Here is a 24,264-nt window from a genome sequence, read left to right as displayed (position 1 = left end):
AGAGGCCTGACCCATTGCTGATTTCTTTGTGCTTTTCATTTTCTTTTTCTACAAAAGGATTTTTAAATATAAGCTGTTGATACATAATAAGGTCTTTGTTTTGAAACGCGTCTTTCATAGTCGGTCAGCACCGTAGTTATTCTCAGACCGTATTTCTATATGCTGAATATATTACATGTTTGTATTTTGGGATGTGATATTTTAGTAAGAAAATTCCTTGCCTTAGAGAGCTGCCAGAATATTTACAGAAATATAAAACCACCTCAGTTACTATGCGCTGAGTTTTAAAATAAAAAGTGAAATCATGCTCGCTCTCTTTTTCTCATCAGAAAGCTATTGGGAAGCACTTTATAAGGAAAAAACCAGCACGGAGCTATGTGTTTTCTTGTCTTTTGTAGGCAGTAATATTGAGGTCACAAGCATCTGGTCTGCAGGTTTCGAGTTCGCTTTCCAGCGAAACAGAAGCTATGCACCGTAAAGGAGCTTTCAACTTAAGAGCATTTCAATATATTCGTAAGAAAATTATTTTGGTCGGCTTCTATACCAAGTTACAATGGATATTTAAAGCAAATATGATAATAGAAGGTGTTCTTGAGCAACAGAAATCCAAGCAATAACTCATTTTGCATATATTCAGGATTTTTGGAATGTGACTTGCTGGGAGAAGAGATTTGTATTTATGCAACGGTACCGTAACATGTAGTTTTTATATTAAAGAGGACAACAAATGACGTCTTAAGTGAATTGAATATCCATGGAAAGCTTTTGTAACAGAAGTGCAGGTTTCAGTTTAGTTTTGAAATCCATTCCGTTACCTCATGAAAGAGTTAATATCCTGTTGTGTTGCCGAGATTGATAGTCGGAGGAAATAGGAGGTACCTGGAAAGAACTTCGGATTCTGATACTGCAGCAGTTGCCTTTCTGTTGGCTTGCCTCCCCTCGGCTCTGTTATTTTTAACCAGGCTCCCGAATCTTTCCTCTGACCACCTCCCAATTTCCTCTTCGCTTCTTCCCTCTGTTTTTTGTCCAAAACATTCCCTTGTTTTTCACTTCTCTTTGCAGTGTGAGTGGATTGCAGGAAAGTGAGTTAAGATGAATGCCATAGCTGTTTTTACAGTATCTGTTACCTTCTGTGTTTCATGCCTTTTTGCTGCTCTTGGTGTAAGTTACTTATTCAAGCAGATTTTGATGTAGGAATATTGTTTGAATAGGAGCATGCGTTTCTGAACTTTCTCATGTTGTACTTGGGGTTGCTGTGTGTGCAATAATTAAAAATGTTCTACTTCAGCTCTTTAAAACATCTGTGTTGTAAGTTTTTGAACTAGTGTTTTCTCCAAAGTAGTTAATGTGCACTGAAGATATTCCTTGAACATTGCTGGGAGAGACAATTATTACTTGTTTAGGCTCATTTTTTGGATATGTGACATCAAAATAATGTGAAGTTATAGTTTGTTTTCTTTTTCCCTCAGAATATTTCAGTGCTTTTTCAAAACAGCGTTCAAAAATGTTAATTGACTTAAGTAAAGGTGTATATCGTTGTAGTTTTTTGATCCCAGCAACAATGCATCTTAAATACGAATTTTCTTTTCAGTAAGTAATAGAAAGCATTTCCTTTTCTTTTGCAGATTGCATTCTCACAACACAGCAACTTTATGGACCTGGTACAGTTCTTTGTGACATTTTTCAGGTACTTTTCATTTAAGACAGCTAAATGTTTCTTCTTTAGGAAAGGTATTTGTTTTTTGTTTTTCAGTATAGTGTTTGGGTTTTTTGTTGTTGTTGTTTTTTTTAATTAAACATATCACAGCCTAGCAAATGGAAATCCCTACTACGTTTAAAGTATTTAATTAGGAAATATGTTAAAAAAAATTGTCTACCCATCTTTGCAGCTGCATCTTGTCCTGTGCATGCAGGGAAAGGGAGGTTAGAGGAGGGGGTGGAGGCTTTTTGAAATGGAGAAGTTGCTCTTGAAGTGGTGTAGAAGACATCTTTTGAGTTACCACATCGTACAAATAATGTATGACTGAGAGAAGCTGCAGATATTCACACGTCGTCAGACACAAATCATAAATTAAGGAAGTGATTTTGCAAAGAGTTAAGCATGGACTAATTTCAAACTCTTTAGCTGGCACCTTTTGATTTTAAACTGAACTTTTGATTTTAAAATGAACTTTGAAAATATGTCGAATGAAATACAAACATTCAACACAATTGAAGCCAAATACCCTTCTGTCCTTCATGAGCTACTTGGTACAGTTCATTTCCCACTGTGAAGCAAACTGATGATTCCCTAGGAGTTGGAGCCAACAGAAGCAATTCCAATATCTGTTTCTTCTTCCATCCTCCAAAAAAGTATAGCCCTAACAAAGAGGTTCAATGTCTCCCCAAGCATAGCAGGCCATCTCTTTATGGTTTCAAAATCTAATGTGGTAGCCTCTGGTTTAGGAACTGTTAATACTGCACAAATATAAACCAATACTTGATCAATAAGGAGAACTCCCTCAGGAGGGATGTTCATGGAGTAAACAGTACTCCAGATCTTACAACCTGTTTTAAAGTAGGCAATATTATGCCCATTTTAAAATAAGCAGTGGGAATAATATCTTGCTTTAGATTCCATGCGAAATTTAATTAAAGCAAGGAGCTCCAGATGGGTCCTTCAAACAAGTGGTTTATATCTTTTATTTTTTTTTTTTTTTTAGTATGTAGCTTTTACAGAGTGGAGTGTGCTTAATACAATCCCAGGTAAACAGCAGGCTTGAACCGCCACCTTGTTTCCATTGATATGAAGTGTTTACTCTTGGAGCAGACTTAAGCATTTGTTCTGCTGAATCCATTACAGTCAAGGACTTCCCTAAAAATCTTTGTGGCAGGGTAATTACTTATAAGGAGAATGAATAGGGAAGCAATTGGTTCTTTTAATGGCATGAGATCAACCCACACTTCAAAAACTATCCATTAGTTCTTTATAGACCCGGATCCGCCTGCATATGAGAGTTTGAAACTCTTCAACTCCTGTTGAACTCCTCTAGTTCCATTATTGGAAGAGAATCACAGTTTGAAGCAGAAGATGCGTGCATTATATATCTCAATGAACCCATGCAGCTGAAAATATGTGTCCAAAAGTTAGGGAGATTGAAGATAGTCAACAGTGGTTTTCCTTCCCTCCCTCGCTGCTATCCCATGGATCTCCTTGAGAAGTGATGTTGCAATATTATTTCGCATCCTAACATGCCGGCGGAATAAGAACGTGTGTATTTGGGAGAAGACAGTTCACTGGTGTTTTCCAACCAAGCATTTATAATGCATTAAAAATTCTTTGATTCTTTAATTGTAACTACTGCTAAGTTCCTCCCCCAGTGTTTTATTTTACAGTCACTATAACTCACTAAATAACCAGTATATTAGAACAGCGTGATTCAGCTTTGCTGTTTGTAGGAGAAACTATTGACACACTTGCATTTTTAGTGCTCTAGGGTGCATTTCATCATTACAGTTGAATCCAAGTTAGGCTGTAAATAAGTAATATCTGATAGCCCTCTGTGATGTTAATGAGATGGAGTTGGCTGAAAATTTGCACACTAAGGAGAGGCAATGCAAATGCTTTCTGCAAAGCCTAAAAACGACTTTTGAGATATAGGCCACCTCCAAGTCAAACACGGAGGTACATCTCAATCCTTTGAGTGTAATGGACACAAAAAGAGACTTTGTTCTGGAAAATGGTTGTTTACAATGACTTTCTCTTATCAGATTCAAGGGTCTTGCTTCATTTTGCCTTTCTGTGGGAAATTTTGGAAAATTTTCTGCGCTGGTGGTGATGTAGCACATCGCCATCTTCTAGAAGTTACTCTTTCCACTTTGTTGTAACCTCATCCTAAACACGCTCTTCTGCCGTGCTACTGGACGAAACAGCTGTGCCTTGAGCTGCATGGGGGACCATACAGGGAAGCAGAGAGTTTAGACTCTTAGTTTCATTGCTGACGTTTGTGATGATTTAGGTCACGTAAGTCCCTCCAACGGGCACTGGAGTGCAAGCTGGATTGCCAAACTCCAGTGCTGCTTCATTTATGGAGTATCACAGGCCCTGGCTGGACTGATCCTCTGTGAGGCACACAAAGCTACAGAGAGGCCAGGAACCCGGCCGTGCATTTAAACAACATCAGACACTGTGGAACAGGACAAAATGTGACTGCTGGGTTTGATTTCCATTTCATTTAAGAGCTGGTCTACTTTGGGTGAGAGGGGCTGTGCCTCACATTTAGAGGTGCTGTTAGACTCTTGGAGCTCCTTCTAGAGTCAATGTTCAGCACAAAGTCAGCTGTCTGGCTGTGTGTTACCATTATTCTATTTGTTAATGTTTTATTTTAAGCCAAGAAAATGTCAGTGGATAAAGGTTGGGTAGAACGGTAAAGTTACGGGGCCTTTAATATTGCATTATAATTGGAGCCGCAGGAGAAATGAGATTCTAACCGTTGTTAACCTTTGCAAAGCTAAATGAATTGCAAGCAAACTGTGTTTTTTCCGTTTCCTCCTCTGCTTTTCATAACATAGCTCTTTAATTTACAAATCTTGCTGTTGTCTTTCAGCGGCTAGTTTGAGCTATTTTGACAGTCTCTAGTAAACCTTTTTATTAGTATCCATGCTTCCTTGTCTTCCAAAAAATCTGTGTATGCCACCACACCTATCTGTAACATATATTTCTCACCAGGGTATTTTTGCATATAGAAGATGTGAAAATACTTATTATTTTGAATATTTGGCCTTCTAAACTCATATTGCTCACCAATGATCCTTTTTCTTCCTCTTACTTAAAAAAAAAAAATGCATCTGTATTTCTTCTGTGGTTCTCTGCTTTATTGTCCAGTTCTGTAGAGATTTCTAAGAGGAGTATTAAGAACGGTGTGAATGAAATAAGGATGTGTAAGCACCAGAAGAAACAGCAGAACAAGAGTTGAAAGCATGGCTTGTATTCTAACTGGTGACATAGTTGGCAGTAAAGTAGCCGAGGGTCATGCTGGGAACCCTGCAGCTTGTCACGAGGAGACCTCTTGCTCCAAAACTAGGAGGGTGGGAGCAAGGTGACAGCGCGTCGCCGCTGCCATTCCTTTTCCTAGTGTAGCATCCCTTAGAAACTCAAAATGAGGAGGTGGAGGTGTTGACCAACAGATTTGCCTAAAAGATCAGAAGTGTGAAGTGAACAAAACTGAAGCCAGAGGGTTCTGCCAAAGAAGCTGTTGAGCCCTACAGGGTATAAAAGACCTATAAACCCTATAAACCAGGTTTGCTGTCTCCAGGAAAGAAGCCAGGAGATGTGGTGAGGACGTGGCAGCCAGCATCCCTTGTCCTGTCTGTGGGACATGTTGGCCAGACCAGCTGGCCATTACATTTGGCATTTGTGGGTGTGAGAGTGTGAATGGGTATAATTGATTTTTCTCTCAGGTTTTGTTAAATATAATCATCTTCAGCCTGGAGAAGAGAAGGCTCTGAGGAGACTTTATTGTGGCCTTTCAGTACTTAAAGGGGGCTTGTAAGAAAGATAGGGACAGACTTTTTAGCAGGGCCTGTTGCGATAGGACAAGGGGGAATGGTTTTCAACTAAAAGAGGGGAGATTCAGACTAGATATAAGGAAGAAAGTTTTTACAGTGAGGGTGGTGAAACCCTGGCCCAGGTTGCCCAGAGAGGTGGTAGATGCCCCATCCCTGGAAACATTCAAGGTCAGGTTGGACGGGGCTCTGAGCAACCTGGTCTGGTTGAAGATGTCCCTGCTCATTGCAGGGGGGTTGGATGAAATGACCTTTAAAGGTCCCTTCCAACCCAAACTATTCTGATTCTGTTGTGATCTCATCCTGAGCTTTGTTACATTGATTTACCACAGACTCTGATGTCTTCTACTGCACTTCTGTTCTGTGTCCTCATGTGCACAGTTCACCCCATTTCTTGGCTGCTCTGTGTCTCATCTTTTATATCTGCCCTTGAAACAACTTTCTAGGGGTGTTCAACGTTGACTCTCTAGTCCCATCATAGTCTTACAATGATTATTAGAGAAATGGGTGTACTTCACAAATGCAACAGAAGTTGAAAGTTTTGTGTTTTCGTGGTGGTACATGAAACCTCCTGTGCCTCTGCCTAAGGTCTGAATATCAAATAGCCTAATTTTACTTTGGTGCAAATAATTAGACTTGTTCCTCAGAAAAACTTCAGAGGGAGCGGTATTTGTCTCTGTACAACAGTCAGGCAGATGGTTTAATGTGCTGTATATTGCTTTTCCTGGCTGTAGACTTTGCCCAGTGTTTTCAATAAGTGGGAATGCCCTGTTGCAATAATTCAAATCTGGAGTTGTGTTGCAGATATTTTATTTACTCTTTTTGCTTATTAAATAATTTCTTACTGCAGCAGAAATGGCATTGCTAAATATGTGCCTAAAATACAGTCTGAATCACTTCCCCCCCCCCCCCCCCCCCAAGGAAAAGGAAGAGCTTGGGAATATCTTTACATAAACTTCTTCATCTTGTTAGAAATAAGCAGTTCAGCATCCATGACTTCCTTCTTTCCATGTTGTCCTCATCACTCTTTACTTTGTCCTCCACAATTGTCACATGTGGACCAGAGCAGTGAGGCCATTTGGTCTCTCCTCCATTAATTAGTCCCATCATTGTCAGTGCCCGTGTATGGTTTTGGCCTCTAAAGTCTCCTGTGACAATGTAGTAGCTTGGGGTGTGATATAAGCACTTTGGGGTTTTAAACCTTTATTGAGTGGGATTTAGTTTATAGCTTTGACACCTTAATTTAGTTTTCTGTCTGTGTTGTGTCAAAGCTCATCTTTTAGTCAGTGCAGGTGATGGACACCAAGGAGCAGTTCAGTTACCAGACATAGGTGTCCACTTTAGGGTGAGCCACATAGCTCTCCACGGGCCACTGACTGTAATTCATTTGGGTATTTCTCATGAGTTGAGTTGACAAGATGACCAGGTTAGCGCAGAGACTACAGAAGAGGAGAACTGAGAATGGAAGGAGTCTACAGGGCCAACGCCATGCTTGGTCCACAGCCCCACTCGTAGCTACAGCCTGCTGAGACATCCCGGCCCTTGGAGTAGCTTGTTCTCATGCCTGAAAATAGTATGAAGGAAAAACCTTCAAAACACAGGTCAAAATAACACTGATTTCCATTCCAGTTTCATGATGTGTCCCGTGTTTTTTGGTGTGTTTACTTAAAGCTCTATCTTCTAGATGTGCAAGATGACTTTTTCCCTTTATTTAATGTTATGCCCTTTGCGGTAGCATAAAAGACTTGCAAATCTGAACCCTAAAAAGCAAAACAAAAACAAATAAAAAAACCCAAACCAAACAAACCAAAACCCAGACAAATATATTAATACCTGCTTTCCCCAAAGACCTCAAACCTTTAGTTAGACTGATCCTGTGCTTATGGAAGCAGCCACGATTTTACAGGGCATCAGATTGGTTGTGCTAGCAAATAAGTAGATTTTTAAAACGGCCACAAATGAAAAATAGTATCACCTGCCACAAATAAGGTGGGTTGTGGCTTGTTAAACCTTGGTGCCGTCTTCAGTGGAAAGATAAGGTCATTAATCTGTAGATCAGATCTGTTGGTGTGCTGTTGGCTGCAGATAGCTGTTTGGCAAAGGCCAACTGTGCAAACCATGTGCACTCCTTCTGCGTTATGTACTTGTTCCAATTATTTCGAGGTTTAATGCATCGAGTACTTAAAAATGTGTCCCATAACTCTCCAGCATACTAAAATTTACTTTTAAATAGCACTTAAATAGCTTCCAATTCATCAAAATAATTTGGGATGTGTTTCTAGTAATCATTGCAGTGCTTTCTGAAATTATTAAGTGACCTATATATGTTAAAGCATATTAGTATTGAAGCTGCTGTATATTTTGGCATTTAAAACTGCCATTTTTTACTAGCAATTCTGATGTTGATAAACATTGTAGGAGAGTTTAATAATTGGGCCCTAATACGCCAGATGGATTTTCTTCTCTCCTCATGAGAATGCATTGTACCAAAGTGCTGAGGAAATTTTCCAGCCATTTAAAAATGAAAGTGGACTTGTTTGAAGAGCTTTAAGGATACCTGGAGCGGAGAGAATATCCTGTCTGCTATGAAAAGGAGCTTAGAGTACAGAATAAAACCAGACAGGACGTTTTAAGTTCAGATTTTTGTGTCAGGGTGGGAACACCCTGTCGTATACTGAGCGCTGAAGGCTTATCAACAAATGATTAATGCATGTGTTGAGGCCAACTGAGAGGAGATTACTTATAACCATGTAGCTCATTTACTGTGCTTAAATAATCTAATAAATAATTAAGAATTACTTAATTGAGCTATTTATCAAATAGAGTATTGTCCATAAAATGTAATTGTAACTTCTCCTTGTATTGCAAATTTATGCTGCATAAGCATAAACTTTTATAACTTGTATAGGCCAATGAAAGACGTATTCGGTAGAACCTGACCCAAATGAGGAGTCATGTTCAAATTCCCATGGGATGAAAAACTCTCCAAGGGTGTTAGATGTCTCTAGATGGCTCTTTTTCCTTCCAGTCTGGTTTCACACCTGAGTTTGCTGGTTTCCTCTTTTTCTATTGGAAAAATGGAACTGCTCTCAAACTGGACTCATTACTGGCCTCAGGAAAACAGAAATCCAACAGCTGATAGTTCAGGTACAGCTATTGGATGTGCTCCTTCGCCTGTACGTGACATTTGCAGGACTCCGTACAAACCATGCTGGGATGTTACGAGCCCAAGAACATTTCTGTCCCCTTTCCCTTCTTTGCAGAGAGACGGATGAGGAGAAGCAATAGAAAAGTGTTGTTTGAGATGAGAGGAGGTGTAGAGAGAAGACTTGAATGAACAGTGGATTTCGGGGACGAAGGCGGCTTTGGGTAGGCTATTAGTTTTGGAGGAGAAAGAAACAGAAGGAGAAGGTAAAGCAAGTCCTGCAGCGAAGGTTTATTTTTAAAGCCATTTGGAAATGGGTGGATATTCGTAGCTGGCAGAGCGAGTGCTGAGGCTGTTCAGGAGAAAGCGGGGCAGAGCACGACGTTTGACTAGGGCTCTGCCAACCGTGGACTTTCACTGCAAATCATTTTCCAACACAGCTTTTGCTCCACACAGCTGTTTCTTTCCGCTGCTTCCATATTTACACAGTTCCTTTCCAAGAGAAAGTATGGGGAAAAAAAAGCTTCTTTAAAGCTACTGACATGAAGACAGGTCTTTTTAACTTATTTCTGGATGGTTTAGGCTGAGTAAACCCAGCAGATAAATCCTGACTTAGCTGTATCCCCGGGGCTCTTCCAGCAAGTGATGGACTGCAGCCCAGCAAGCAGGCGCTGCCTTTTATTCCTCCCCAAGTGCTGCCAAGGGGAGGTAGTGCAAGGGGGAAAATAGATTTCCTTAGCGGCTTTATAGCTTTTGTGGGTGTTTGCTGCCTCCTTGTGACGGTACAAAGATGGATGGTGCTGTTCCTTTGAAATACAGGGTACTGTGGTGAGCGTTTTAGAAAGAGATTTTATTAGTCTTTAATTGTTAATTCCTCTCTATGCCTTCTTCAGAAAGTCTTGGCTGTGGTGCCAGAAGCGAGGCAGGAAAGAGAAACCTGTGAAAGACTCTGGCACGTACAATCTTGTGCAATGTTGCATTTCGGAAAGGGGATTTGATATAAGGTGATGCTTTTATTCTTCTCCAAAGGAGTAAATGAGTATGTAGGGAGACGCCATGTTCAAATCAACCAAAAATAAGTCCATATCTGACGTTTACAACTCGCTGAGGTCACATTTTTCCGAAGAAGCAGCCACCCTCATAGGAGTTCAGCGTGTTTTGATGTGTCTCTTCAGTTCGCTGTGTATGTTCCTGGCGCTGTTTGATAGGTGCATGGGAATGGGAGCACATACGTCTTGTAAGGGTCACCTACAGAATGGTGGAGATCTCATTCATTTTGTTGGTTGTGCACAGCACAAAGCAGCTTCATCTGCATGCTTGACCTCTCGAGAAACTCCTCCTAAAGGAAAATCTCTCTGAAATGTGTCTTTATAACACAGAGGTGCTGGAGAACGATGAAGCATCTGGCCTTTTCCCTCTGCCCTTTGGACTTCCATCTCCTTTCCTCAGAGAAAGGGGTGTGGAGGAGGTAGACTCGGATAAGCCATGGCAGTAGCTGTTGCCCGTAAGCTGCGTCTGAAATGCTTTATCCTGAGATGAAACTTCTCACTGGAGTCACGACGTGATCGCCTGGCAGGCGTTGAGCTTTGGCAGCCTGTCCTGGGGACTCCTGCAGATGTTTTGAATGTTGTTGTTTTCGTGGTCAAATTAGATGTGGAGCCAGGAACAGTTTTTCCCTGCTGCCTTGAAAATTTTGTTTTATTTCCACCTTCCATTTGTACGTTGATGTCAAAATGCTACTGAAAACAAAGCAGACCAAAGATTTAGCTCATGATCTTAGCTGTGCTGGTTTTGCTTGGGTACATTTTGGATTTTCACTCTTCAGGGAGCACTGCCCTCTTTGGGCCTCAGAGGTAAACCAAACATTGCACTTTAGAAAGACTTGAGGTTTCTTTGAGGAAAAGGGAGCTTAAAAGAAGAAAAAAAGCTTACCAAAGCCCTTGAGTAAGCGTGGTGGCATTCATGCCGTGGGGAGCTAACAGGAGTCCCAAGACAAATGCCGGCACTCAAAAATTTTGCTAGTCCATCATTCACTTGTGCCTGTTCAAGTGTGGCAAAAGTGAAAATCCATCTAGTCCAAACGTGACCTGGTCTGGGAGATAAATACTGTTTCCAGGTGGTACGGATAGTCTGCTGCGGCGCTTAATACCATGGCAGGGAGCTTCGGGAAAGCTGAAGGTATGAAATCCTCAGTCATCAATAATGCATGTTAGCTTCTTTACCAAAATAGCAATTAAAGATTTAATGAATACACTTTACTAGTTAATGGGGGTACATTGTTTTTTACTGCAAAAGTCAGTAGTAATCCAGTACCTCTCAAAAAGGAAAATAAAATAGCCATTAAAAGTGCTTGTCTAAATTGTTTGCATTCGCAGAAAAATGGCCAGGCTTTTACACTGAAATAATGCTGGATTTTAATATTTAGAGAAAATGCGGGGGAAGTGATTGGAATACATACCTCTTAAAATAAAAAGGGCCAAACAAATCTCTCCATGATCCTGCTTAAATTTATAAAGAAATAGGCACCGTAGGAGTCTTTAAAAGCCGTGCAGACGTTTTAATGCTGAGGTCACACAAGTGCTAATTTTTTAGTATCATATACTACAGACAGTAAAACATACTCCTGTGCATATCTAAGCCTGAAAAATATAATTATGTTGCCTCCTGGCTGCCCCTCGAGTGTTCGGTGCCCGATCGCATACAGTTTTCATAATGTATAGGCTATGGAGAGCAATATGTAATCAGGAACGGGCCCTCCTCCTTCTGCATCTCAGGGAATGGTTCCTGCTGTCTGTCCTTTTTTAATGATAAATATTGCCAACTCTTTGCCCTAGTCTCTGCTAAAGAATTTGCCGTTGTAGAGTAGGCCTCCCAGTTGCTGAAGTAGTGCTTGAAGGACAAAATGCGCAGTCCCTCGCAGGCAAACGGCACGGCATTTATGAAGAGAGGGGACCACAGGGAACTGATGGGATAAGATACCATCCGTCATCCTAAACTATGTTTTTTTGGTCAGCAGTGCAACAGCGGCTTCACATCCAAGTAGAAGAAGCCATCGGGGTCATGGACATTTGTATGAGTAGGGTGGGAGAGCACAGTGGAACCCACAGCGTTGTTGGGAGATGGGAGGTTTGGGGATCTGCAAAGAGGATTGGTTTTTGGAAGCAGAGCTGAGTTTGGTTTTGAAGGCAGGGAGTATTGAGCAGTCACGGTCTTTCTCCCACCGTAGTCTTTCCTACGTGGCTGTGGGTCTCCAGTGGGAGCCCCGGAATGATGAGAACCGAGCCGTGCCCAGAGGCAGGGAGAGGGGCACGCCGGTTCCTCCCTCAGCAGAAAACCCTGTTCAATCATACAGAGCACAGCGGTGGGCATAAATAGTGCACTTTAGGAAATAAGTCATCTATTCTGGTTAATCTTCCTTTAAGCACTCTCTGTAAATATACGCTAGAGTGTGGGGAAGGAGGTTTGGAGACATTTTCTCTTCCCTACCAGTGTGGTACTTGAGAAGAGAGGCATTTGCTGGGGTTCGGGTATACAAAAGGGAAAATTTTAATCTTGGAAAGCTTGTGTGCCTTGAAGTTGCTCATTAAGTATTCAGTGTGATAAGATCATAACTGTCAATAAAGTTGGCTTTTATTATTCTCATTATAATGGCTTTTTGTTATATCTGCTTCTTTGCGTTTTCCCTAGAAGTTGATAAATGTATTCATCCTGTTCTCCTCTTTAGATTTAAGAAAAGCAATATAGATTTGGGGAAATCAAGAAATGCCTATAGTTCTGCAACAGCCAGTTAAAAAGAATTCAACTACTATACACTTTATCTTATTTTTGGATTTTGGGGGTGGGGGGAATCAATTTTCTCTGCTTCCTTCAAGGCTTTTCTTATTTGGGTTATCCTCTCACTTTAAATATCGCCAAAGATAGTCAATGCTGGCTTTTCCACTTTGATTAAATCTTTTGGCCTTGCTGGTCTGATTTCCTGGTGAAAATTGGTGGATGTCCTATAAGGAGGTCAAATAGGTAACTTGGGAACAACAGTTTTCTCTGAAAATAGATGTTCATCATTCCTCACCGGGTGTCATGAGCACTGAACTGTGCAAAACATTTTGCGCTGCTGTATTATCTTTCATCAAAGTACCTCGAAGTATTTTACGAACTTTTAGGCTAGTTTTTTGGACTTGCTAGAGTTTTTCAGCTGCCGTTATGTTATGAACAAGGACAATGAGATATTTTTATTTTCTTTCCTTTGCAGTTGTTTCCTGTCTTTGCTCCTGGTGGCAGCTGTGGTTTGGAAGATTAAACAAAGTTGCTGGGCATCGCGACGAAGAGAGGTTGAAATGACAAAATTGAATGCTGTCTCTTAAATGACTTTTTTATAGTTGTTCTCTCTTGTATTTATTCACATATGCATAGCATTAACCTTCAGTTAAGGATAAGCTCCACTAATCTATAAATGCTTGTTTGGGGATTTACAGTGATGTACTTCCGATTACAGTTTCAGTGACAAATGATGCTATTTTAGTATCCTGATGCCGCAGTTTCTGTGAAGCACAAAAAACCAGCGGCGAGTGTCCTGCGTTCCCAGAACTCGGGTTCTAGACAGCGTAAATACAAACCCACTGCAAATTAGGAGATTTTTTACATCCGTTTTGAAAGAGGAAGTTTCTGCGCGGAAGCTCTGAACCACATTAGTTCCCACTTTAATCTGTTAAAAAAAAAGGCTAATCCCCATTTTCAAATTAAAAGCTTATCTCAGTGTTTTGGGGTTGTGTTTTTTGTTGGTTTGTTTTGTGGTTTTTTTTTTTTTTTTTTAATTCCCTGGAACATAGTAGCATAAGAGAAAAGTGGGAGAAGACACCCACGATTTGGAAAGCTGTAGTGTACTACTTAGAAAGGCAACTTTTAGTACCAGCTTTCTCCTCCTCATCTAGCCACGAGCCGTACCAGCTTCACAACTTTTTCTTGTTTGGAGCATGTAAAAAAAATTGTGTACTTTACACCCCCCAAAATATGATTCCTCCTTGTTTATCCCTGATGCATTTGGTGATTTTATTTTTTTTTTCCCCACCACTATTTTTTCCTACTTCTCAATTGAAGCTAATTTCATGTTGCACCCTAAGCACACAGGATGACCGAGATAGGATGGCCAATATGTTGTCACTCAGTAACATAAAGAATGTGTCCTTATTTCTAATTTTTAAGTATAAATGCAGAAAAGTATAGTAAAGCTGTGTAGAGACGGAAGTCCTGTGTGCTGTGAGGCAGACGACCACGGGTTCCTGGGGTTTTCTTGCTGTGGTAAGCGCTAAAACCGTGGAAGCCAGAGCCCTGTGTAATGTACAGATAGAGCAGAGGTTATGCTGGGCTGCGCCTGGGATGATTTTTAGGAGCTTTGTCTTGTGCAATCTGTTTTCTTGTATGCAAAATGAGAGAAGGCAGACTTTATTCAAGAGAGTCCATGTGCTCTTTCTATATGTGAGTTGTCTATACATGGTCACCCAAGAGCAGGTATCTTTCCCTAAGGAGTGTGGGGTGTTTCTCCCCTGCTTTTGGATGTTAGGGTGAAATCTGCCCATTCCCATAGATTTTCCTCCCAGCTGTCCTGCTGGGATGAAGCTCTTGGCAGCTGCAGGCACGCAGCCGTGTAACTGTTCTATCCAAGGGTGTTTTATTCGTACTTAGTAGTTGATCAAGAGTATTCTGAGGATTAATTTTTACAGTGCTGAAATTCTGTGCAAGTGCCCGTTTCTTGCCTGTCTTCAAAAATCTGCATCTGGTCGTACTTTCCAGTGCAGTAGTGGGAACTGTATAAATTTATTCCATCTGAGGATCTCCTTTCTTAGAATAAAGCAGGATGATGTCTGATAACTCTCTTCCTCTCCTTCCTCTTTCTCTTTCAGATGTTTTTGCTCTTACTAGTGAGCTCCAATGCATAATATAATCAGTGGTTTTCAAACAGATAACCCTTAATCTTTGAAATAATTCGTCTTTGAGGTTTTCTGTATTCTCAGAAGGTAGATAAATTTTGACTAGGGCGGCTGGTTTTTTCCTTCTCGCTTTCTTGGCAAGAAACTAAGCTGGAGTCAGCATAACGTTCCCTGTTGGCTCCTGAGGTTAAATGTTATCTAGGAATGTATAAGGAATATAGACTGAGAAGTAAACACTGTGCTTTGGAGCTCAGTTAAAATATTTTAGCAGTGGCCTAAATGAAAAAAACCTCTATAAATTAAGGTACTTTCAGACTGATGCATGTTTTAAGGAAAAAAGCTGGAGTACTAGCAATATATTGGCATGTTTTAGTCTTAAATTCAGTTTACATGTGTGGCTATTTGACGGGCAGTTCATCGGTGCGTTCTTTTCCTGGCAGATTCCTGTCTTTTGCTGTTATTTGTCTTGCTGCTCCTTCGCATCCAGTGACTCTATCTTGTAGTTCACAGATCTCTGCTATTCCATTCCTCTTTTGTTAGAAAAACTTGTAAAACTTGAGGAAACTGTTTTAAATCTTTGCCGTGCTGTTATTAGACATATTAATGAAGACTGTCTCCAGAAACAAAAGTCTGCCCAAAAATTCTTTGACTTTTTGATATTATCTAAGATGATTTCATAGTTTGCAGGGTCTTTTTTATACGGACTCTCAATAAATCCTAGCAAGGCTCTCTTTAAACATGAGCAGTTAAAATAATGCTCAATAGCCATTTGCTACACTGCAAGTTTTAAGTGTACACAAGTTTACCCCTCCGTTCTGAGGATGTTTCTGAAGCGTGTGATTTTTAGATTTGCCATTCTTCTTTCCTTTGGAGGTGGATGCTCTCTTTAGTTTTCTCCATTACCCTTACAGGAGTCTTGGGTTACAGAGTTTGCAGGCTGGACTGGGAAAAACAGATTTTGTTTTATCACTTATTTTTTCCTCTATAAACTGCTGACACAGTTGATGGAGACCACCTCCTCCACTTCCTCCCACCATGTTACAATTTGGAGGCAGGGTGAAGGGAAAGGTGATTAAGCAGCAGTGGCAGGACACCCGATTCAGACAGCATATTGTAAACTTTAAGTTAATATATGCTGCAGCCCTGGAGGAAGATATTTCTCTGGTTTGAGCTATATTTTTAGAAGCAAGTCGTGTTACAGTCGCCTGTCTCCCATGGGTTGTGCCGTAGTAATTCTGCACGTGTTCTCTAATCTTAACCCAAAAGTAAGAAAGATATAATGCAATCTGCAGGTAATTCCCAGCTATCAATCACTTCTGCTTCCAGTATAAGCATTGCAAGCGCCTAACTTCTTATCGCAGCGCGGAATGAAAAGTAGATAGCTGAAGCTTCATCTGAGATATGTATAGGACAGAAAAGGGAGTGTGTTGAAAGGTCTAGTAGTCAAAATTATTCAGGCAGTACTGCTTGGAAAATGTGCTGGGAGAAGTTGTACAGCTGTGCTTGGCGTATGAGGTTAATGGAACAGAGCATCATCATTTGGTTGAAACTAAATTTGCATTAATCCTTCCTGAGAAAGCAGTGTACTACAAATCGAGAATCTACATCAGGATCTTGTAAAATATATAAGATTGCCTTGACTTCTTTCTTTTTCCTTTCTGCAGCTAATCCTCTTTGACCAGCTGCTTGCACGTGTCAGTGCTGATGTTCCTCAGCCTTAAGGCTAAAGGGCCTTTTGGGTGTGCAAACACGACGTATCCAATGTATAGTTGTAGGAAAATGAGTTTGGAGCACTGAGCAAAAGTTCAGGCCTTGCAGAGTATAAAACTTGACCTGAAGTGAAAATGGGAACAATTTGTGTCATATCAGGCATGGAGGAGATGGGATTGTAAATTGTGTGTTTATTCCCTCTCCAGTGAGCACCAAGTTTAAGTATCTTCAGACATCTCAAAGAGGGAAAATGGAAATAAAAAGGCAGCTTTTATAGGAGGCTTAGGATGAGGTGAATGACATTAGCAAATAGGGATAGGAAACCTTTCTATCTTGTCTCTAGAAAATGACCCGTTAAATGTAGCAAGGTGGTAATAGAGAATAATGCACAAAATACGAGAGCAGCATTAGAAATTTAATATGCCCATCTGCTGTCGTGAATTTTCTGTCCTATTGTTTTATTTTAGCATCCAAATCCAATTCTCTTCACCCTCAGTCTGCTGCTTCTCCTCCACTTTGAGCAAGAAATAGCTCCTCTTAACATTTCCAGCAAATGGAGCGTGGATAGTGGTCTGGCCGACCCAGTGTACCTGTCTGCGTGCGGGTCAGCCAGATCGCTCTCCGTGCCCTACTGGGATGTGCTGGGAGCATCAGCACCAAACACGTACGGAGGTAACTAAATTTGGGTGTCTAGAGCTCACTTGCACCCTTAACATACATAAAATTGTCTACATTTCACCTCCTTTCTTGCCAAGGCTATCCAGGACTGAACGTTTTTACTCTGTACACTGCCCAGCTTATTCAGGATGGGTTTTGTGTATTGATTTACTGCAGGGATTATCCTTCTCCTTCCTGACCTCATTGCTGAAACCTTCCTCCCTCCCAGGTGTATTCAAAAGGTAGCAGCACTTCTTTTTTCACTGGCATCCTCCACTGTAACATCCGTGAACACCGAATACCATTTAGGCAGGCAGTTTTCTGTATTCATTTTTACAGCAATGACTTTCCAAGGGATGTGTGCTGTGTATTATTTATTGCCCTGCCTTCCTTTTCTTCCCCTTCCTGCTCTCACCTGTTAGTATTTCGTTCATCTCTTCTATCTTCCCTCTTAGACTGTGATTTAGGGTTTCCTTTGCCAAAGAAAAGGATTCAGGATTGGAATATTTTCAAACTGTAATTGTCAATCAGGATCTTCATCGCTGCCTAGAGTTCCCAGTGGTGTCTTGGAAGGACCTGGTATTGGCCCTATGTAAGAACATTAAAAGGTCAGCCCACAAGTGTCCCTAAGTTTTGGCAGTCACAGGTGCTTTGGAGGGCTCCTAAGAAATAAGATGTGCTGCTGCCAAACTTTGCTGCTGCATTCTCCAAGCTCCCAGCCGTCATTTGGCATGTGGACCTTCTTGTTCGATAGCACTGACAGTGCTGTTCGGCGTCTGTCAGCTGAGAAGAAAATACTAACTTGTCGTTGGTGTAGAGGAGACACAAATTGGAGGAGTGAGAAATCATGGCAAGCAGGTAACTTCTATGGAGGTCTAGATTATGTGGTCAGCACACTCGGTTGTCTCATCAGGGTGAAACGTAAGCCTGTGTATGTATTTTTATAAACAGTTAGGCTGGGTTTTTCTTCCCAGAATACTTGTTCCCTGGAAAATAGACTGAAACGATAGTGCCTGTGGTGAATTAATAACTGTACGTAAATTCCCGGTTCCTGCATTTGTAAGTAGAGTAATAAACTCAGAGCATAGTGTTAGTATTGTGTGTAACCGGTTATTGGAGCACTGTGTCCACTCTGGTCTCAGCAGTGTCTTGGGTGTTGCAGATGGTACAGAACAACACTGCAAGAGTAATCTGTTATCTGGAAGATAAGCGAGAGACTAAAGCATCGCAAATTACTCATTTTATCCAAGGAAGAACATTTTGAGATTTGATGGTGTGAGTCAGTGTCTGTGAAAAGGAATCATAGAAGATTCATGATGGGATGAGGGTCTTCTAAACGATCAGCCAAAGGCATAACACCCAGTGTCTGCAACTGGGGGTCAAAAAGACAAAAGCTGTTGTGTTTTTCTTCTCTTTTTAATGGTGAGAGTAGCAATGCCAACAATTGGGTTTTTTTTTAGAAACACGGCTCTGGGATCAGAATTTGAGCGCTTTTGGAAGGATCTTTTCTAGGTCAATCCAAGTCACATGCTTGTGGAAATCACGTGGTGCACTTAGGTGGCTCGTACTATGTAGGAGGTCGGATCAAATAATCGTAACTTTTTCCACTACCCCTAAATTTAAAATCTGCGAATGGGAACCAACTCATAGCGCCTGTAGGCTTTTTCCAAAATACAAATGCTGCGTGCTCTCTGCAGTGATCTATGTGGCTTTGGTCACCAACTGAAGGAAATTATAGCAGAAATAAGAGATGCCCTGAAGAGGAAAAACATCCCAAAATATTAATGTTGACAAGAGATTCCAGCTCACAGGGAAATTGGTGGTCCGTTTTTGTTTGAACATGCTGCTGTCGCTTCTGTGCCTAATTGAGCTCATCTCTGGTTGAACTTGCAGATGGCCAGTTAGAGCTGACCGTTTGTAGCTTTGATATGTCCACGCAGGACACCATCATATCAGGTTGGCAATCACATACGCAGTGTTGGCATCCAACCGAGCTCTTCTCACGTAGTCTTTAGTGGTGTTGCCGCTAGAGAATTAAGCTGGGTTTAGTACATCCCAAAAAAGAACCGTTGGCAGTATTGGCGATGATGGAGCTAGGCTATCAAGTCTAGCTCTAGGAGGGTTCAGCCTCGTTTATAAAAACCCACAACTGTGTGTATATTGAAGCTGTTGTCATTTCAGACTCCTAGGTCTCTCTCTGATGATAGGTATCAGTGCTACAGGTATCTAATTTAGCTATTTGGAAAAATCAGGGAGAGAAGCAGTGTTGTGTAATTATGCTAGAAGAGCTCTAGTCAATCAAAGGTGCGCTCTGCTATTGTGTAATTATCTGGTATTGGTATATATTTTATTCTGCCTGGACTATATACTTCTGGTCTTTTAAAAAGAAATGATATCTTATTCTTCTTATTAAAGGTCAGGTTTTCTGTGCCCTCCTACTGGGCATGATTATGATGAATAACTTATCTTAATCAGCCCTGAATTAAATATCTTCTGTCAATTCAGCATGAGGCAACTTCCCAGCAGCTTTGCTTTCTGGTTTGTTATAGTTTTGAAGTGTGGAAATGCCTGTTGAGAAGCATTTGAACATTAATTCTCTCCTCCTCTCTCTTTCAACATAGCCTGCAAAGTCAGTTACAAAACTAATTAGCTAACATCAATATGTGCACTGCTCTAGGGGCTTAAAAACTTAATTTTCAGTGATGATGGAAGTGTCAGGGAAAATTGTTTGTTTGTTGACTTACATGGTAGTTAATGTAATTGTAGCTAAATGCTTTAAATCACTTATTTCTGAGACAATGTGGCTCATCTTCGTGGAATATTTGTATCTTATATGTTTGTTTCTTTGCTGATGCCCCTTTTTATTTTGGAGTAGGTAATTCCATTGACTTCTCCCCTTTCCCCCAAGGTCGCCAAGTAACTACAACGTAAAGCAAAGGTTCCCACCCCAGGATGTATGTGTTACTTCAAAGTAATGCGCAGTGATGCCTGAGCACCTGTCACTGCTGGCCACGTAGACGTGCAGCTCCACCTAGCTGCTGTGGCCACCGCCACCGGGAAGGACACCTTCTCCAAAGACCCCAGGAGGGTGATATCCCCTTCCCACGTTGGCTGTCAGGAGCCTGCGAGCTGCAGTTTTGTCATTACAGGAGAGCTCTGGGACAAGTTCTCTAGACAAGGTTTTCTAAGTTAGTCGTGCCTGGAAATAGGTAGTTGATATTTTATGTGCATACGAAAATATGTATTTGTGCACAAATGGGACAAGCCACCTTCTGAATTCAAATGAAGCTCTTACAGCAATCCAAGATGTGCAGGAATAAGCTCTAACTGCCTGTCTACCAGCACAACCGCTCTACCCAGTACATTTTGGAAGGACGGGAGTGCTCTCTGACCTCAGCAAAATCGCTGTGACTTCAGTTAGCAAGTGGCCAAGTCAGAGCTAATAAGCCTTGCTGGAAGAATTTTGTTAGCCTTCGCTCAGTGTATGCAGCCAGACCTTTAGCTATTTGGATTGTGTGTTCTATACGTCGTGCAGAGCCTTGGAGGGAACACGTAGGAGGACCGACACACTTTGAATAACTTTGCAGAATTGATGCTGTTTCAAAGACTGGTCAGGAAGAAGGAGACAACTTTGTTCTCTTTCCTTATCTCCCTCTGTTTAGCTTCGGCTGGGGGGGACAAGCAGCAACTGGAGTTGCTGAATCCATGTTGGAGAATAACGTCTTTACGCTCTGCGTGGTAGAGCTCCACGCTTCAGCTTCATACAGGAAAATCCCAAATATTCTGTTCTGCCCCAAAATCTTTTTTTTTTTTTTCCTAAATGTCGTAAGCAACAAGAGTACAAATGAGTTTGTTGCCTTATCTTCTTTATCTTTCTTCTTTTACCATGGCACTGGAGCTGTTACTTTCTTTAGACTCGCTGTTGTTCGTGAGGTCTCTGAGTTTTGGCCCATTGGACCAGGTTATCTTTGCAACACAGACAGGGCAGTGGTTCAAAACACAGGTGATTTTGGAGTATCCTGGTTTTTCAAGTTGGCTGTGGACAGCGTGGGGAACACGGCTGGTGATTTTGCTTGTTTGTAAAAGAGTGGAGCTTGATTTTTCCATGGTGGTACAGAAATACGGCAGTAGTGACCCCGTTCAGCGGGAGGCTGATCATAGCCTTAGCTTGGCAGCACCAGCCCAAATTCTTTGCAGCCTCGAAGGCTGTAATATGAATCCTCAAAGGATGGCCTTTAATTGCACTTGTCTCCTCAAAGGAAAGGAACACGTAGCTTACTCTGTTGAAATACCTTCAGCAAAAGTTCCTCTAAAAGCAAAAAATTATCTCCGGAGGATGTCCCCTTCTAAAAACAACAAGCTGTGAGTCCAGAAAGATCTGAATTTCAGAAATACCTTGAAGGATTAGATCTACAAATTTCCTGGAGAAAATAAAACCTGTTGAGAAGACTATTGCTCTTTTCTGGCTCCTCTTTTTAAAGTTCACCTCCTTCGACCACAGACTGGTGTAATGGTACCAGACATTCCTGCTGATACCCTGCTTGAATACCTCCTGTCTGCTGGAAATAACTTTGCTCCCTTTCCTCTGGGGCCCTGCTTGCTTCTCTTTTCCTCTGCCTTAAAATGAAAGCTCATCCGTGCCCGTTGTTCGCTTAGCACACCCATGGCTTTTTCCTCCTTGAGTTTCTACTTTTTTTCCTTCTCATTTCTGTTGAAAATTGAGATGAAATACTCGTGTAAAATCTTGAGTTCATTACAAGTTCTAGGTAGCTGTTTTGCTTAGCTATTTTTTTTTTAAAGCCGTTCTTGATAAGGAGCAAATAAAATGCAAAACGTGTGGCTTTCTTCTGGAAAAACCGGCATCCTTTCATGGCTGAAAATATCAGAGCCCGAGCCCGAAAGGTACTGTAGCCCTGTGCTCATAAAAGAGACTCTGCAGGGGGCAGTTGCTGAGACGGATGGTAGCAGGGTGGTTATACAGAGACCAGTGACTGCTTTATTATCATGAATAAAATGTTCGGGCTTTTCTTGTCAGAAAACACAGCATAGGTTATATTAGTCAATTAACCTGGTAACCTGAAGAGCTGTTTTTCTTTTGTGTGAGAGCCTGTGCTACTGCATGAAAAGGTTTTCCTGAATTCCTCTGGCGGTTTTTTTCCCATCAGTAACACACTATTCATTTTGGATTATCCATTACTCAACATGTATGAATTTAAAGGCTCACTGGTATGAAACCCTGCATTTCTGCACCGTTTGCTCCTGGATCCGTACCTCTATTCTGGGTGCTCTGAGATGAGTAACCTTGGTGGTCTCCCATCCTCCCTCCTGTTTTTCTCTTCCACCATAGACCGTCTGTGGAGTATTTTCTGTTGTCAGGTTCTGGTAGTCTCTGGTTGCACCAAAACCTTCGGGTGTTGTTTCGACATTTCCCATTCTGCGATGGCTTTAACTTGTGATTTTTTTTTTTTGGAAGGAGTTTTTCTGCTGATAGTGAAAAGAAAAAAGAAAATCAATGCAAATGAAAGTTGTGCAGGTTCTCACAGTTTGCGGTTACTTCAATATTAAAGGCCAGTGGTGTGTTCCCGTACATGCTTTTTGATGTGTTTTTATTGTAAGCCTGTCAAAATGTTTTGCCTTTAAGGTCCTCTTCAGACCTAAGTGATTTAAAATATTCCCAGGTTGTCCTATTAATTTTGTGATCTAGAAACCAAAGGTTTGCTTGAAAGAGTATTGAGGCTCATTATTTTAAATCTCAGAAAGCCAGTCATTAGGAGTGAGGGTGAGCCAGGTTCTGGGCTATCTTGATGTTAACTGCTGATGATTTCTAATGACGTGCTCAACATCTTGGCTAGGGAAACACCACAATTTCTCCCTTACAACATAATAAAATCTTTTAATTAAAATTTTGACACACCAAACAAATATCGAAGGATATATACGTGCACAGGTTAAACATGCACAGTGCATGCCTTGGGGGTAAGAGTGACATTCTGGGTACAGAGCAATTATTTCTCAAATTTATTCTTAATTTTGGGGGGGAATTTTGTAATGTGACTTGTGCTACACCAGAAGCTGGTGTTAGGAAAAGGATGTTCTCCCTTAGGCATTTGCTGCTTTGGTTGCAGCGTGGACCTTCGGTTTTACCTGGTTTGGCCGCAGTTACGCTGAGAGTCGGCTGGCTTTGGGACAACCCCGACAGCGATGGCTTTCCTTGGCCGCTTCGGAAAACGAAGGCAATAACGTTGCTGTCAGCATCACTTTTCCCACTGCTCGTGTCGTAGCACATCTCTGCCTTCGCAGCGCTGCTCGGGGTTTTATTTCTTGAAGCTACTATTGACTTCAGTAGGAGTCATGTTGCCAAATTGCACATTTTCTGTAGTAAACTAAACTTCCCTCAAAGAACTAATAGCTTTTAGTTCGTAAGTCTCTTGGACATCTTCATCAGGACAGCTTGTTCTTTGATTTTATAGCCATTAAACAAAGCGCTTTATGATAGCTGAAGGGGACAATTGCAGGAACAACAACCCAGCAATCTGTTTCACACTTGCTTTAGTCTGCAATCTGCTGGTGTGCTTTAAATATTCGAAAACTCCTCGCGTTCTTTTACCCAAGTGTGAGTTACGCACAAGTTTGCTTGCAAATGCTTAGTACAGCTCCGTTTGTGTGAATTCGTTGGGTTTTTTTGCTTTGTGACAGTATCTACAATCTGCTCCAAATTTTTTTTCGTTTTTTGCCCCCCCGCTTCAGAAAGTAAGCAAAACTTTGCCACTTGCCTTTTACGACAGTGAAATTTTATATTTTTTTTATTAGACTGAGAACCATAGGGGTTTGTATACCCTCTCAAGCTTAGTTGCATCAATCCCATCGTGCCTTCCTGCCACCGTGCCTGAACCCCAAGCTTACAGAGACAGTCTTCCAGTTTCCTACACAAACCCCAAAACTAAAAGATGGCTTGGCAAAGAAAAGACCACAGAAGGTTTAGGAGTTCAAGCAAATGGGGATGTGATTAGTTTTGTCCAAACGAGTTGCACGCTGGATAGCAGCATCTTCCTTTCGCCTGCGTGCTGTGTCCTCTTCTGCTGTGCTGGACGTGGGCAATATATCTTCCTGGGTTGTTTGGGGTACGATGCAGTTTGTGGTGATTTCTTTAGCGCTTTTTGAGCGCTGTAAATGATCAGTTAGGGTTTGGAGTGTCAAATTGCCCAGAATTAATGGGGAAATGTGGGTGGTGATGGTGGGAAGTATAGAGGGCATTTGGTAGTGGCTCGGTCTTGCTTAAAAACA

The 24,264-nt window shown here is 41.3% G+C and overlaps 1 protein-coding gene across 1 annotated transcript in view; it reads left to right on the top strand.

Annotated features, from left to right (window-relative positions):
• The window catches only part of ATRN (attractin), a 158,150-nt gene that overhangs the window by 112,371 nt on the left and 21,515 nt on the right, over window positions 1-24,264 (top strand). Inside the window, exons 25-26 of the mRNA XM_087735760.1 lie at window positions 1,626-1,687; window positions 12,939-13,017. Coding sequence (XP_087591886.1) covers window positions 1,626-1,687; window positions 12,939-13,017 — 141 coding nt within the window. The remainder of the gene's footprint in view (window positions 1-1,625; window positions 1,688-12,938; window positions 13,018-24,264) is intronic.

Source organism: Nipponia nippon, unplaced genomic scaffold (assembly GCF_047370975.1).
Source record: "Nipponia nippon isolate SJK-2023a ecotype South Korea unplaced genomic scaffold, ASM4737097v1 scaffold_6, whole genome shotgun sequence".
In the NCBI taxonomy this organism is placed as follows: domain Eukaryota; kingdom Metazoa; phylum Chordata; class Aves; order Pelecaniformes; family Threskiornithidae; genus Nipponia; species Nipponia nippon.
The sequence above is the reverse complement of the archived record's forward strand: the minus strand, read 5'-3'. Positions and strand labels throughout refer to the sequence as shown.